This window comes from Setaria italica, chromosome III (assembly GCF_000263155.2).
Source record: "Setaria italica strain Yugu1 chromosome III, Setaria_italica_v2.0, whole genome shotgun sequence".
Lineage (NCBI taxonomy): Eukaryota > Viridiplantae > Streptophyta > Magnoliopsida > Poales > Poaceae > Setaria > Setaria italica.
The window spans coordinates 1-15,715 of NC_028452.1; the positions used below are offsets into that span (position 1 = coordinate 1).

The following is a 15,715-nucleotide window of genomic DNA, read 5'->3' on the forward strand; positions in this document are numbered from 1 at the left end:
CCCTAAAACCCTAAAACCCTAAACCCTAAACCCTAAAACCCTAAACCCTAAAACCCTAAACCCTAAACCCAAAACCCTAAACCCTAAAAACCCTAAACCCTAAACCCTAAACCCTAAACCCTAAACCCTAAACCCTAAACCCTAAACCCTAAACCCTAAACCCTAAACCCTAAACCCTAAACCCTAAAACCCTAAACCCTAAAACCCTAAACCCTAAACCCTAAACCCTAAACCCTAAACCCTAAACCCTAAACCCTAAACCCTAAAACCCTAAACCCTAAAAACCCTAAACCCTAAACCCTAAACCCTAACCCTAAACCCTAAAACCCTAAAACCCTAAACCCTAAACCCTAAACCCTAACCCTAAACCCTAAACCCTAAACCCTAAACCCTAAAAACCCTAAACCCTAAACCCTAAACCCTAAACCCTAAACCCTAAACCCTAACCCTAAACCCTAAACCCTAAACCCGAAAAGGTGTGCTATCGGTCACGGCAGCCCAAAAGCAGCGACGTCGGCCACCGGAGTCGAAAACGTGGGTGATGGACCGAAGACGTGAAAATGGCATCCGGACGTGTTTTCGGCTTCGAAAACGTGTGCGGTCACGGAAGCCCAAAAACAACGACACCGACCACCGAAGTTGAAAACGTGAAAATGGCCATCAGACGTGTTTTCAACCATGAAAACTTGTGCTATAGGCCACGGAAACCCAAAAACAACAACCCTGGCCACCAAAGTTGAAAACGTGGGGGATGGACCGAAGATGCGAAAATAGCCTCCAAACGCGTTTTCGGCCTTGAAAACGTGTGCTATAGGTCACGAAAGCCCCAAAACTATGACACCGACCATCAGGGTCGAAAACGTGAAAATGGCCCCCGGATGCTTTTTTGGCCACGAAAATGTGTGCTATAGGTCACGGAAGCCCAAAAACAGCGACACCGGCCACCGGGGTTGAAAACGTGGTGGATTGACCGAAGACGTTAAAATGGTCCCCGGACGCAATTTCGGCCACAAAACGTGTGCTATAGGTCACGGGAGACCCAAAACAACAACACCGACCATCGGGTCGAAAATGTGAAAATGGCCTCCGAATGCATTTTCGGCCATGAAAACGTGTGCTATAGGTCACGACAGACCAAAAACAGCGATGTCAACCACCGGAGTCGAAAACGTGTGTGATGGACCGAAGTTGTGAAAATGGCATCCGAACGCGTTTTCGGATTCGAAAACGTGTGCTATAGGTCACGGAAGTCCGAAAACAGCGACACCCGCCACCAAAGTTGAAAACGTGAAAATGGCCATCGGACGTGTTTTCGACCATGAAAACGTGTGCTATAGGCCACAGAAGCCCAAAAACAGCGACACCGGCCACCAAAGTTGAAAACGTGGGGGATGGACTGAAGACGCGAAAATGGCCTCCGAATGCGTTTTTGGCCTTGAAAACATGTGCTATAGGTCACGAAAGCCCGAAAACTATGACACTGGCCATCGGAGTCGAAAACGTGAAAATGGCCCCCAAATGCTTTTTCGGCCACAAAAATGTGTGCTATAGGTCACGGAAGCCCAAAAACAGCGACACCGGCCACCGGGGTTGAAAACGTGGTGGATGGACCGAAGACGTTAAAATAGTCCCCGGACGCAATTTCAGCCACAAAACGTGTGCTATAGGTCACAGGAGACCGAAAACAGCGACGCCACCGGAGTCGAAAATGTGGGTGATGGACCCAAGATGTGAAAATGGCATCTGGACGCATTTTCGGCCACGAAAATGTGTGCTATAGGTCACGGAAACCCGAAAACAGCAACACCGAGCACCGGGGTTCAAAACGTGAAAATGGCCTACGGACGCGTTTTCGGACACGAAAACGTGTGATATAGGTCACAGAAGCCCAAAAACAGCGATGCCAACCATCGGGGTCGAAAACGTGGGGGATAGATCGAAGACGTTAAAATGGTCTCTGGATGCGTTTTCGGCCAGGAAAACGTGTGAGGTTACGGGAACCCGAAAACAGCGACACACGCCACCGGGGTCGAAAACGTGGGGGGTGAAACGAAGACATGAAAATGACCTCCAGACGCGTTTTCGGCCAAAAAACGTGTGTAGGTCACGGAAGTGTACCTTTGGTGGAGTGTACCTTTGGTGGTTCTTCTGGGTATAATTTGTTGTCCTGATTTGCACACGCCAACCACCTACTGTAACTGAGGCATCAAGCTATCAACTGAAATATTGGTACATTACATCATTTGAAAAGAAACCAGAGGATGTCTCCTGATCCCTTGAGCAGATTAGAAGAACCCACAAAATGATATACTGCTGCTTTATACCCTTTTTTTCTAAACTAGGTTTATAATAACGGCTGACATGTTACCTATATTAAACAGCATGGGCGTAGCTAGTTGAAATACTCAAATATGTTGTAAATTGTTCAAAAAAATCATGATCAATAAACAATTAAGTCTTATCCATGAACAAAACCTAGTAATCATTTTTTAATAAAGACTGCCATCTTTATTGTTCTACATCAAATTGCTAAGCGTCAAATCAGAAAACTAATTTTCCGATATACAGTGTGTTTCGATTATTATGCCACGTAAAGTTTTCATACTCTGGTGAACAGCTCATTCTAGTTATGCCAACAAGAGTAAAAGTAGAAAGCATGAAAAGAGCTAGCCTTTCTTGCATCGTAGATTTCTTCAAGGTGAATCATAATTTTTTTAGATTGCAAAAGATCATAACCCTGGCACAAACTAAGTTGGTGAACATATTAGTCCCATTCTAACAAGTTTGCACAAGAAAGTAATGGCCATACCCTGCACTCCTGCAGATTGTCAAAGTTGGTGAACATATCAAAACGCAAGTACCACTGGAGAGGCTTACCTAGGTCAAGAATGTCTAGTGAAGAGACGAACAAGGGGTGGATCTTGGGTTTGGCAGCTTTGAAGTCACCAAGATGTAAAAGAAATCGAAACAGCAAGAAGAGTATAAGCCCTAGGTCATAGGAGAGGAGGAGAACTCACGTGCTGAGGAGGAAGACGCGCCGGCGCCACAATGGTGGATGTGGAGGTGGTGGTTGAGGCGGAGGCGTTGTCGCAAATCGGAGGTGGAGAGGTGGCACCTGGACAAGGAGATGGAACGGCGGCGGCGCCTGGTGGCCAGGGAAGGCGGAGGGGTGGCGCTTGGATGCGGAGGGGCGACGGCGCCTGACGGAGGTAGGGTGACGCGAGCGCTCGAGAAACGCCGCCCGAACCCTCGAGGCTCGAGCTGGGGAGGAGCCGGCCCGTGGAAAAGGATGGGACGGAAGGGCTTCCAAAAGGCACGGTTGATTGGCCCGTGGCCGGATTCTTGCGTGGGCCTCCAAATCCCGCTCGGGTCTGGGGTTTCCAAAGGAGAGTTCCACCGGTGCCATTCTGCGGCGGTGGTATGAGGCCTCCGCCGTGCTGCGCCCCGGCGACCCAGAGCCAGCGGCTGGTGTTCTTTGCGGGCATATACCTCTGCGCGATCGGGACTGGCGGCGCGAAGGCGGGGGGCGGATCAGTTCGACGACGACAACGGCAAGAACGCGGCGGAGCGGGAGATGAAGGCGTCCTACTTCAGCTGGTTCTACGGGGTGGGCAACCTGGCCGTGCTCACCTCGGGGACCCTGCTGGTCTGGGTCGAGGAGAATGTCAGCTGGGGGCTTGGGTACGGCGCCTGCGCGGCGTCGATGGCGGTGGCCTCAAGACTCTGCTGCGGCTGGTCCCGATCTGGCTCACCTCCGCCGTGTACTTCGTCGCCAACTCCCAGACTCAGACCACCTTCGTGCAGCAGGGCACGATGATGGACACCAGGATCAGGATCGCCGGCGGCGCGTTCTCCGTCCCGACCGCGTCGATGACAAGCGTCATGACGGTGTCCGTGGTCGTCTACAACCGGGCCGCCGCGCCGCTCATGGGGCTCGGGCACGGCGCTGTAGTCGCCGCGTTCGCCGAGGTGCGCAGGCTGGCGAGCGCCAGGGCCGGGCATCGCGTGGCTGCTGCCGCAGTACGTGGTGATGGCCGTATCCGACGCGTCGGGCAGCTGGAGTTCTTCTACGACCAGGCGCCGGAGACAATGAGGGCCGCGTCGACGGCGTTCTACTTCCTGTCGTTGTCGGTCGGGAGCCTCCTCAGCTCTCAGGGTAGCGTCGGCGGGCGGGCGGGCGGAAGGGGTGGTTCCCGGCGGACATGGACGAGGGGCACCTGGATTACTACTTCCTGCTTATTGTTGGAATCGCTGCGTTCGTTTTTATTTACCTCGCCAAGAATTATATTACAGGGTTAGATAGTCATAGGATTCTTTCTTATCTCTTTTAAAGGTCAACAAAATCTCAAATGTCTGCTAGCATTTGTCACTTATCACCTGCATGCAATCAAAATGCAAATATAAATTGGAATTGATGCAATTTGGATTGAACTTCATTCTGAAATGCACTTTGCTTATCTTTAGGAAAAGCTAACGCTCACTCAGGTGATTTGAGGGTCTCCCTGACACCGACAGGGAGGACAACGATTTCGGTGAGGCGAAGTAGGAATAAGGGCAACGCGAGATGCTCCCAGCAGAGCCCAATCGGATCCCTCACGATCCGGATCTCGCCCGAACCAGCTCGACTATTTTTTTTCTCCTACACTTGAATTTTGTTTTTTTAGCTTCCTTCACTTCAGACCAAGATTGCTTTTTGTTTTTTTTTAGAAATTGCTCGAATGCTATATAACCTTTCCTTGTGTAATATATACACAGGCCAGACAAAAAGCAAGCTCGGCCGTGCAAAGAATTTCCCATCTCCCTGCTTCTTTAATTTCATCTCCAGTTAGTTGTTCACCTCCATCACCTACGTGTGTACTCGCCTACCTCCGAATTTGATCCTATGGGGGCTGGCGATCGAATTGGCTACCTTCTCTTGGGCAGATCGAAGGCTTTCTTTAGGAATCTGCTCGCTGCCTCGTCGTCTCGGTAGCACAGCACGCGGAGGACGGTGTTGGCGTCGGACCGGCTCCAGCGCCTCGTCGTGGGTGGCACTGCCATCGGCAGCTCAGCTGTCGGACTGGAAGCGTAGTGGCTGAGGAGCTCGTCGATGAGCTTCTCCGTGGGCAGAGCCATGAGCGCGAGCACCCCTTCCGCATGCGCCACCTCCCTCTCGACCGCCTCCTCCGGCAGCCCGAAGCTGCAGAACAGGCGCTTCAAGCTCGACAGGTCCTCCGCCACGGCCCCGTAGTCCGCTCGGCCGAAGGCCCGCCCGCTGCCGCCGGCGAGGACCACCGTGAGGAAGGCCTCCACGGAGGCCTTCATGACCTCGCGCACCGCCAGCGGCTGCGCGCGCTCGCTGAGGACGCTGGCGAGGAACGCGAGGCTCTGCTTCATGACTCGCAGCGCGGGGCGGATGCGGGCGTCGGAGACGACGCCCCCCTGGTAGAGCGCCTGGTGGAGAGCGTGGGCGGAGTCGAGGAAGACGAGGCGGTAGGCGGAGACCTCGGACACGTGGAGGCAGGCAGCGTCGAGGGCGGGGCGGGCGCGGTCGAAGGCGGAGCTCCGGGCGCGGCGATGATGCCGCTGATGCGCTGAGGAGGAGAGGGCCCTGTCGATGGAGTGGAGGACGGCGAGCAGATAGTGGAGGGTGTTGAGACGGACGTAGAGGCGCTGCGTGCCGCGGCTGGTGGCGGCCACCAGCCTGGTGAGCTTGCTGCTCGTGGCGATGTCGACGACCCCGCCGCAGCTGAGATGGCTGTCGGCGCCCGCCTGGCACGGCGGCGCCGCCTTCCTCCAGAGCTGCACGAGCTTCGAGTCCTGGTTGCACCGCGTCAGCGGCGGCAGCGGAGGGACGTAGCTCTCCTTACTACCGCAGGAGGCGACGAGCAGAGCGTACTGGTGGACAAGCCGGTCGATGCCGTCGACCAGGCACTGCAGGAGCTCCTCTCGGCAGGAAGAGGACGGCACCTGGATCTCCAGCAGCTCATCCACGGTGACCTTGGCCAGCTTCATCAGGTCTACCGCGGACTGCGCGTAGGGCTCGGCCTTGGACCTGGGGTTCCAGCTCTCCGAGTCCCGGACCCTCCTCACGCACTCCGCCCCCGTCGCCAACCGCTCGTCCATCCATCCCTTGACGAGGCCAAAGATGGTGGAGTCCACGTCGTAGGGGACCATCTGCTGACGATGCTGCCGGCCGGCGGCGGCCTCGTTCTCGGCGGCGGCCATCTGTAGCAACGACTTGTCCAGCTTAGAGGCCGCGTGCAGGGCGCGCGCAGACTCGCTGCTCAGGCCGCTGCCCATCCTGGAGACGTACCGCTTCAGGAGAGCGCCGAAGCTGCCGTGGAGGGCGGCGGCGGCCACGACCGTCGGGCACGGGTGCCACTGCCGGAGGACGCGGCCGTACACCTCTTTCTCCACCCTCGCCAGCTCCATTGTCTGCGCCGCCACGTACATCAGGGTCTCGCAAGGGTCCTCGTCCACCTCCACGATCATGCTGTCCATCTTCCCGGCGGTGCCGGTCTCGTGCAGCTGCCATTGCCAGCCATGGATGCACCGATCATGCATGATCCTTATTTTCTTTAAGAGAAGAGGGCATGCACGCACAGGAACACAGGATGGAATGGATAGGAACCGCACGTACCCTGATGAAAGCACGCCTCACCGACGACTTGATGTACCGCTCCACTTGCTCACTAGCCGAAACCGATGAAGACGATGATGATCCAGCAGAAAGATCACCGCCGGAGTCCACGGCAAGCGCCCCTCGCATCGCCGCCGTTAAGACAGCAATGGACACAACGTTCTCCATGGAACCTGCTGCTTGGTCACCAACACCAAACTCCTCGTGGTAATCCAGCAGCTTGTCTTCCGCCCAAGAATGCATGGACGCCAGTGTCGCCGCCAAGACCCTGAGGTGCCATGACTCGTCCTGCTTCTCGGCGTCGACGTCACTGACCTGCTTGAGCATCGTCAGGACCGCGCCAAGCAGGTCCGGCTCGACCTGCCCCGTGGTCACGTACCTCTCGAAGAGCAGCCAGGTGAAGCAGACGTCGTGGACCATCCTGTTGAGCCCCAGGACGCTCCAAGTCTTCCTGATGAGCTCGAGCAGCTCGTCAACCTCGTCCAGTACCGCCGTCTCGTCCCTGGCGTCGAACACGGCGCGGAGGAGGGACAGATAGAGGTGCACGTTGAGGGGGTAGCCGTCGGCCCAGCAGCAAGCATCGACCGAGCGCCATGACAGCGCCATTGCGGCGGCGGACACGGCGCGCACGTCGACGACGCCGGACCGGATCGTCTCGCGGAGCGAGGACGCCGCAGGGTTGCCGCGGTCGAGCGGCACTGAGGGGTGCGAGACGAGCCCCGCCTCTAGGACCTTGAGCTGGCGGAGCTGCCACGCGCGGTGGTCGCCGGCGTCGGAGAAGTCAGAGGGTTTGAGGTGGCGGAGGAGCTCCAAGGGAAGCACGAGAGATTCCACCTTCTTGGGCATCTGGGGGCCGACGAGGCAGCGCACGAGGGTCTTGCGGAGGCGACCGTCAGTCTGCTCGGTGACCCCCATCTGCCTCCGCATGATCTCCGCCGAAGTCATCGGGCGGCCGCCCGCTCCCACCATAGACCTCGTCTTCCTCACGCGCAAGCCAAGCGCACACTTCAGGCGGCTCGTGGCCGCCATGTTCTTCGCTCCACCACCGGCGGCAGCTGTCGCTGGGATCGCCGCCGCCACCGCCCGGCCTCCGCCGGCTGCAGATGGGCGCGTGCCAGCGGGAGTGGATGATCGGCAGGCGGAGAAGAAGATCTCGTAGGCTGACTCCCGGAGCTCGTCCTGGCTGAGCGCGTCGAGGCGGCCGAAAGGCCACCGCAGCTCGGGAGGGAATGGATCCGGAATGGCGCCAGCCGCCTCCGGCAACGAGGATGCCGAGAGGCGGCGGCGGCCCATGGCGGGCAGGCACCGCCGATAGGATGGGATGGATGGATGGATCGGTCTAGGCGGCCTGCGTAGGGAAGAAAGGCGCTGCGCCGCGCGTACGTGCACGCATATCGCCGGCCTGCATGCACGTACGGCGGGCCGGGCGCCAACCCACGCGGAGGAGGCATATATGGGCGCCAACCCATGCACTTACGGCGGGCCTATATGAGATGCATGCGTGGATGACTAAAAACAGAAAAGAAAACCAGCAGTGTATCCGCTATACATAGATGGATATCCCCAAATCAGTATCATCAAGCATCCATGTAGCCCAGCAGGCATGCATATTTTGCAGCACCAAACCATAGTTCAGTTCTAGCACTCGTATGGCCAGGGGGAAAAATAAGCTGTGAGGTGTTTGACAACCTAGATTATTGGAGGTCTTGATTATTAGTTTGGAATGTTTATTCCCTAAGATGTCCTTGTTGCTACTGTGATTGTAATGGCAATTGAGGGTAATTTCGTTCAAGTGGTATGGGTAGTATGGTAAAAGACAAAAAACTAATCTGAAATAAACATATCTTGGACATGGGATTACGACAATCTAGTGGTACAGATTATATAGGCCCTGTTTGTTTCCGCTTATAAGCGGCTTATCGGTGGAAATAAATGAGAATCCTGCCAAACGCTTTGCTTATTTCCACCGATTATCGCTTATGTGGTAAGCCGCTTCAGAAATCTGAACTACGAGAAGCAAAAAGCGAGAAGCGAGAAAATCTTTGCTTACATTATAATCCAAGCGTGGCTAGGAGAAGCGTATACAAATAGGGCCATAATCAAACCCGATTATATAATCTAGAGGATACTAAGAGTTGAAGTGGATTAAGTTGGTGTGAATGGTGATTCGTTGGTTGGTTGAAAGCTTGTTTGTTGTTAGTTCTTGCTGGGAGCTAAATTGACGTGCGAGCCGAGTCAAGCAAACTCATTTAGATACCAAGATGCACCCTCTAGTGGCGACAAGCCCATGTATACAAACTAAACTCAAGTCAATGCAATTACCCAAGTCAACTAATAATTAATATACACAACACATACATCCGTACTCTATCTACAAAAGATGATAAGATGATGAGATGAAACTCTCGAGTAGCTTAGCTAGCAAGTAGATGATATGATATGGTGGTATGGGTGGATGACAGTTGAGTCAGAAGTCTAGGATGGTGGTGGTGAGGTTGAGCAGCGTCCCCAGCGCGCTGGGCGCGAACTTCCTGGCGAAGAGGTAGCAGACGGTTGTGGGCTTGCCGTTGTAGAGGCAGCGGGTGCCGTTGTTGCGGATGGCGGCGACGAAGCCGGCGGTGGTGGCGGCCCTGCCGAAGCGAGCGGGGTGCGGGCCCCCGCGGGACCAGTCGACCCAGGTGACGGTGCGGTTGGCGTTGCGCGCGCCGTGCCGCAGGTGCAGGTACGTGGGGATGTAGTGCTCGTCGGGGTAGCACGACGGCGTGCAGTGGCGGCGGAAGAGCGCGTAGTAGCGCTGGTCCGCCACCACGTCGACGGCGAGCTCCCGGCTGAGCTCGAACCACTCGGAGCCCTTGCGCCACTGCTCCTCCATCACCTCCGGCGCCATCGCCGGGTTGTACCGCCCGGCGCACTGGGGCACGTCGATGTTGTACGACTCCACGTAGCTGTGCGCCGAGTTGACGAGGTACTCGTACACCGTCCGGAAGTTGAAGACGGGCACGCAGCTCTCGGACACGAGCACGAAGCGCTGGTTGGACCAGTCCAACAGCGCGTTGGCCAGCAGCCGCTTCTCCGCGTCGACCAGCGTGATGGAGCCCCACGACACCTCCCGGCTGGGGATCTGCCGCCCGTGGAACGGCGACGACCGCCGGTACCGGCCGGCGTAGCCCGGCAGCGCGTGCACGTACACCGAGAAGAGCCCCTCGTGCCCGCGGAAGAAGCGCTCCCACAGCGGCGCGAACGGCAGCGGGCCCCGCGTCAGGAACAGGAACGCCACCTTGGGCACGCGCTGGAACGGGTACTCCTCCGCCCGCGGCACCATGGACGCGCGCCAGAACAGCTCCGGGTCCGACATCGAGTGGCCCCACGGAGGCCCGGGGTCCACGAACCCGCGGAAATCCAGCAGTAATCCTTGTGCCCGCGGGCTCATCTTCAACTTCTTCTTTTGATGGTGGCTACTGCCTCTTCCTGTGGCGGCGGCGCCATTATTGTCGTCGTCGCCGTCGTCGTTGTTGCTAGCTGCTACCGACGCCGCCGCCGCCGCCGCCGCCGCCTCTGCCGGCATGGATGACGACGACAAAGCTGCAGACCCCCACACGCTGGTGCTGGTGCTGGTGCTGCTGTAGTAGTTGGCGCTGCTGGCCGCCAGCCCGATGATGACGCCGCCCATCAGGATCACCAGCGCCACCACGGCCTTGAGCAGCCCCGACGACCAGCAGTACTCTCTGCGCGCCGGGGCCAGCGGGAAGCTGTACTCCCCGCCGCCGCCAGAGCCAGAAGCCTCCTCCTCAATGCCTCCTCGCCGGGACTTGAGGGTGCCCGGCTTCATATCCCGATCGATCGGAGCTGAGGAAGAAGCACCCGATCGATCGAGGGTGGCGATCGAGATGGCCGGAGATGGAGATCCACCATAGCCGCGCCCAAGAATAAGGGATCGAATAATGGATCGAGGGGAGCGAGCAATGCATGCGTGCATGCATGCGCTAGCTAGCAGCAGATGGGCACGTGCCATTCCTAGCGACTACGACGGGAGGGGAGCGATCGATGGCCAAGACAAGGCCGGCCCGGTCGTCGCGGCGCCCGCATTCATCGCCTGCACTCTCCCCCTCCACTGCCACATATGGTACTGGATCTCTTTTCCTCTGCACGCTTCCGAGATTCCAAACACTTCCTTCAAATAGTTTTAAATTTTTGGAAAAACTTGGGGTTTTCATGTTTCCGCCGAGGTGGTGGTTTGCACCGAAATATGTTCCAGTGAAGTTATGGACGAGATAAACATCTGGATATTGGCGTCAGCAAGGAGCTACTAGAATTTTCATAAAAATAAAAGAACTACCAGAAAAACCAGATGTTTGCCGTGTGTTTTTTAGCGGTCGATAGAATGCATTCAGCAAAAGAGCCAAAAAAACACTATGGCTGGGGCACTACAGAATACAGACCGAATACTAACTCCTTCCACATAGTAGTTTTCTATCGATATCTCTCTCCAGTTTGTCTTGAGCTTTAATTTGTAATTTTCTTCCTTCTTGTTTTATTTCTTTCCTTTTATAGGGACCGTTTTCTTCCTTCCACGATACAATGACCCTGTTGCAGTAGCCCTACCTCTTGCTTATATGTATATTGTTGTTGATGTTGTAATTGGAAGTCACAAGGAGAAAGAAGTACAAGATATCCTTGCTTGGAGCCCAATATCTCCCCTTCTCTTAGCAGGGCTCTCCTTATATCATCTCAAGAGAGCCCACCTTTTTTTCCTAACAAGACAAAAAATTTACCATTGCTAATCTTATTTCTATATGTGGATGCGTGTTTGGTCTATCTTGCTGATGTCATCCCATATAAGAGAAATCTTGGCCCCCATAGGGGTGCTGTTGTAGGCTTGCTTTTTTAATATTAGCAGCTGGTATCCATGGCCATGTTCGGCAGGCTGTGCAGCAGCATGCAAAGGTTAAAAAAAAAGCATCGCCCATATGTCAGCAGCCTAGCTGCCGAACAAGGCCCATATGTCAGGATAAAGTAGCAGGTGGGAGACTTGCTTATCCTCCCATATGATAGGATAATGCAGTCTGTCTTGCCAACCATCAGAGCTCTTCCTTTGTAGCGAAGGTAGCCTGCTTGCTTCCTGGGACAGCATCGTCGTCGTGGTCGTTGTCCTGGGACAGCTCTTCCTTTGTTGTATACTTCTCTACTTTTACCTTGCATCGCTAGTTGCTTTGCCTAAAGTTGTAACTCATTTGTTAAGTAGATGTGATGTTATGTGCAGCAGCTCTTGCTATGAGAAACTTGAGACATCTACAACTACTTAAAATGCATGACTCAATAGTACTTTAATGGGGGTAATGTTAGTTTGAACTGAACCTAGTTCTTCACGTGTTGTCTGTAGCAATTTCGCCAAAATTTGAGAGTGGAGTACAACAAGATGCGCATGAGTTCTTCTGCAACTTGCTTGAAAAATTGAACGAGGCATGTGTCGTGCCTAGATCCTCGTTAGAGGAACCATCTTCGACTGAAGAAAGGGGCATTGCAAAAAAAATATTTGGAGGCTGACTAAAAAGCCATGTAAAGACTTGTGAACTTATTTTTTGCCTCTTGGATCCCAATGATCTCTAATGCTTTACTGCTACTTATTTCCCTTTTTTGCTTTTTCCTCAGCTGCGTTGATCAGAGTGCAACTGTTTATTTGGAGGCTGACTAAAAAGCCATGTAAAGACTTGTGAACTTATTTTTTGCCTCTTGGATCCCAATGATCTCTAATGCCTTGCTGCTACTTATTTCCCCTTTTTGCTTTTTCCTCAGCTGCGTTGATCAGAGTGCAACTGTTGCTCAGATAAATCTGAGCCTCTAACACGGGAGACCAACTCTCTAGAAGGGAACCTAAATCTTTTATTCACCTACTCATAACTTGATACAACACTCACTCTTACACTCTATATGGCTATCCTACCATGACACCACTACACTACATGGCAACCTTGTCATCTCTTCACCTATGGCTCACATGCCACTCTATGCCATGGTATGGCTAGGAGGGAGGGGGCACCTCTATTTATAGGTGCTCATGATCATTGTGGTGTTGCCATGTGGCAACTTCCACACTCTTCCATACAAAATATCTTAACTCTAGAATCATTCTCATCCTTATCTAGTTTGTTATATTTCTACCATGCTAAAATATCTAGTTCTATAGTATTCTACACTTCACCATGAAACATGGTAACTATAGCTCATGCATTCTCTCCAATTTTCTAGAACCTTCTTACCTTGCCAAGATTTTATCCTTATACATGGCAAAGTTAGTCTCTTGAAATTTCCATAATCTTCTGGAATGTTCCAAGTATGCATTGTATATTTTAACACTTTGTTTTCAATTTCCACACACAAGTTTATTGTCTTTCTATAACAGCTTTTGATGCGTAGGCGCCTTTTTGATTCTTGCTCACCTAAAGCTTCTCAAGGCGCAACGGTAGAGCAATGAACTCCAAAGCCAAGGTATTCCTTAATATTGTTTGTGATGTGAATAGGACCTTTTGAAATTAAAGGATTCACTAGTTATAGCATGTACTCAATAACATAAAATGTTATGTTATGAATAATTTTTTAACCAATCTCATTTTTTTATGAAACAGGAGGGGATGATCCCCTGCTGGATATATATTATAAAGAAAAGAACAACAGTTTGAGAGGTACAAATCAGGAAACAAAGACAGAAAGAAAGAAAAATATAAAGATTACAATGAGTGCTCTAGCCATTCCAACATTGGTTGCTTCCAAGCCTCTTTTACTCGCAGAACAACCTGAGTAAAAATAATCTTAAACCGCAACATAGCATCTTGAACTGATGGAGTAATGCCTCTGAATATCCAGTCATTTCTTTCCATCCAAATACACCAGCTCATGAGAACAATGATTTTCATAAAAAAACGGAACGTGCAGTTGAGTTTTAAAGCTAGTGAGGATGGTGTAGGGTTCATCTGTCAAGTTAGCAAATAGGCTTATATTGATCCAACATTCTTGGGCAAAAGGGCAATGTAGGAGAAGATGGAACAAGGTTTCCTCATTGTTATGCTGACACAAGACACAAGAATAAGAGGCTAGATCCATATGTTTTCTTCGAAGTACATTTCTTGTACTTAATCTGTCATTGAGGAGGAGCCAGAAAAAAATTTGTGCTTACTTTGGCATTTAGATTTCCAAAGCCACCTGAAAACTTGGTGGACTTGTCGATGTCCAGAAAGTGCATGATAGACTTTTGATGAAGAGAAGTGTGAATTACCCTAGGTATATGTCCAACAGTCTTGATCCTCATTAAATTGTACTGCATTCAAATATGTACCCAATTGAAGTAGCTGATCCATAGCTTGAGTCGATAAAGGCAAGTTGAAAAGCTGATGCAAGTTGGACAATTCATATGCTTGCCTGACAGAGATGTCATCCTTTGTAGTGAAAGAGTATAAGTGTGGGTAAGTTTGTGCAGGAATCTTATTGTTCCACAAGTCATGCCAGAGAAGACATGTCATACCATTATGCACAATTACGGATGCTAGACCTTTGAATTTATCCAGAAGTTTTACAACATCTTTCCACCAAAAGGATCCTTTTCTTACTTGTCCTGGTAACCTACCAGAAGTATAATATTTCTCCCAAATTAGGTGTACCCATGGAATATCTGCCTTGTTAAAAAATTTGTGGAGATATTTGAGTAGAAGAGCTTCATTCTGAGTTCTCAAATTTAACACTCCAAGGCCACCCTCTTCCTTTGGCAAACAAACAAGTTCCTAGGTAGCTTTTGGTGCTTCCCTATTATTTATATCAGATTTTCTCCAGAGGCAACATTTTCTATATTTGTCCACTTGTTTATACACTGTCTTATGTAGCAGAAAAGTGCACATATGGAACATTGGCATGGCTGTGAAAATTGAATTTGTCAACTGAAGTCTTCCTGCATCTGACAGAAAATTTGAGGTGGATACCAATCATCTTTCACATCTAGTTACCATGGGCAAAAACTCTTCAATCTTTAGCTTGGTAAGACCAAGAGGTAGCCCTAAGTAAGTAAAGGGAAGTTTGCCAATAGCACATCCAAAAGTCTGCGATAAGAACTGTAATTTTTCCTCTGTGATATTAATGGGCACCATCATTGATTTACAGAAATTGACTTTGAGACCAGTGGACAGAGCAAAATTGTGGAGGACCTGCTTCAAATGTAACAGCTGATTAGGGCATCCCTCCATGATTATTAGGGTGTCATCAGCATATTGTAGAATGGGGAAATCATTACTATATGTCAGTGGAATTGGGAGTGTGAGATGACCTTGTTCTTTGGAGTCATTTACAACTGTTTGTAGAAGATCAGCCCCTAAGACAAAAAGAAGGGGTGAAAGGGGATCCCCTTGTCGAACTCCTCTCTTGCAGGTAAATCTTTTCCCAAGGACGCCATTCAAAAGTATAGAAGATGTACCGGAGGCAAAAAAATTGTTCCATCCAGTGAATCCATTTGTCTCCAAAGCCCTTCTGTTTCATGATTGACAACATAGCTTGATGCTTAATTTTATCAAAAGCGTTTTCAAAATCAAGCTTGAGGATGACTATCTCCTTTCTGGATTTGTGACATAAATGGAGGTATTCAAATGCCCAGGCAAGACAATCTTGTATTGTTCTCGTCTTGATAAAGCCATATTGATTTGCATGTATGAGTGACTGGATCACAGTTTGCAGTCTATTGGCTAGAAGTTTAGTTAGGAGCTTCATAGATGTATTCAAAAGGGAGATAGGTCTATAGTCAGATACTTGTGCTGCTCCCTCAACTTTGGCTATTAAAGTGATAAATGAGCCATTTATACTTCGTAAAGAGACATTTCTAGAATGAAAATTGTCACAGAGAGCATAAAAGTCTTGCCTGATGATTGGCCAACACCTCTTTATGAAATTTGTATTAAATCTATCTGGACCAGGAGCTTTGTCATTTGGCATAGAACTGATTACAAAATCTATCTCTTCATGTGAAAATGGTTCCTCCAGACAATTCAGATCCTCAACTTGGTATAGCAGTTGCTGCAGATCAAAGGACTACCAGGTTCTGGGTATCATAATGATTGT

At 51.3% G+C, this 15,715-nt stretch overlaps 2 protein-coding genes across 2 annotated transcripts; both read right to left on the reverse strand.

Moving 5' to 3' along the window:
• Positions 1-4,905: 4,905 nt before the first annotated feature.
• Positions 4,906-7,915, reverse strand: LOC101765935. The gene is made up of 2 exons (XM_004963301.2): positions 6,623-7,915; positions 4,906-6,510 (listed from the first exon to the last, which is right to left on the reverse strand). The coding sequence occupies exons 1-2, from the start codon at positions 7,913-7,915 to the stop codon at positions 4,906-4,908; spliced, it is 2,898 nt and encodes a 965-aa protein (XP_004963358.1).
• Positions 7,916-9,077: 1,162 nt separating this feature from the next.
• LOC101775358 lies at positions 9,078-10,451 on the reverse strand. Its single transcript, XM_004959852.2, has 3 exons — positions 10,213-10,451; positions 10,153-10,177; positions 9,078-10,058 (listed from the first exon to the last, which is right to left on the reverse strand). The coding sequence occupies exons 1-3, from the start codon at positions 10,449-10,451 to the stop codon at positions 9,090-9,092; spliced, it is 1,233 nt and encodes a 410-aa protein (XP_004959909.1). The 3' UTR covers positions 9,078-9,089.
• Positions 10,452-15,715: the final 5,264 nt, after the last annotated feature.

What these genes read in the sequence shown, in the direction of transcription:
- LOC101765935 (XM_004963301.2), bottom strand. Translation starts at nt 7,915, where the DNA reads ATGGGCCGCCGCCGCCTCTCGGCATCCTCGTTGCCGGAGGCGGCTGGC. An exon ending in TGAGGCGTGCTTTCATCAGG is followed by an intron (nt 6,511 to 6,622) that starts GTACGTGCGGTT and finishes TGGCAATGGCAG; the next exon opens with CTGCACGAGACCGGCACCGC.
- LOC101775358 (XM_004959852.2), bottom strand. Translation starts at nt 10,451, where the DNA reads ATGAAGCCGGGCACCCTCAAGTCCCGGCGAGGAGGCATTGAGGAGGAG. An exon ending in ACCAGCACCAGCGTGTGGGG is followed by an intron (nt 10,178 to 10,212) that starts GTCTGCAGCTTT and finishes CCATGCCGGCAG; the next exon opens with AGGCGGCGGCGGCGGCGGCG. An exon ending in GCGGCGGCGGCGGCGGCGGC is followed by an intron (nt 10,059 to 10,152) that starts GTCGGTAGCAGC and finishes CAAAAGAAGAAG; the next exon opens with TTGAAGATGAGCCCGCGGGC.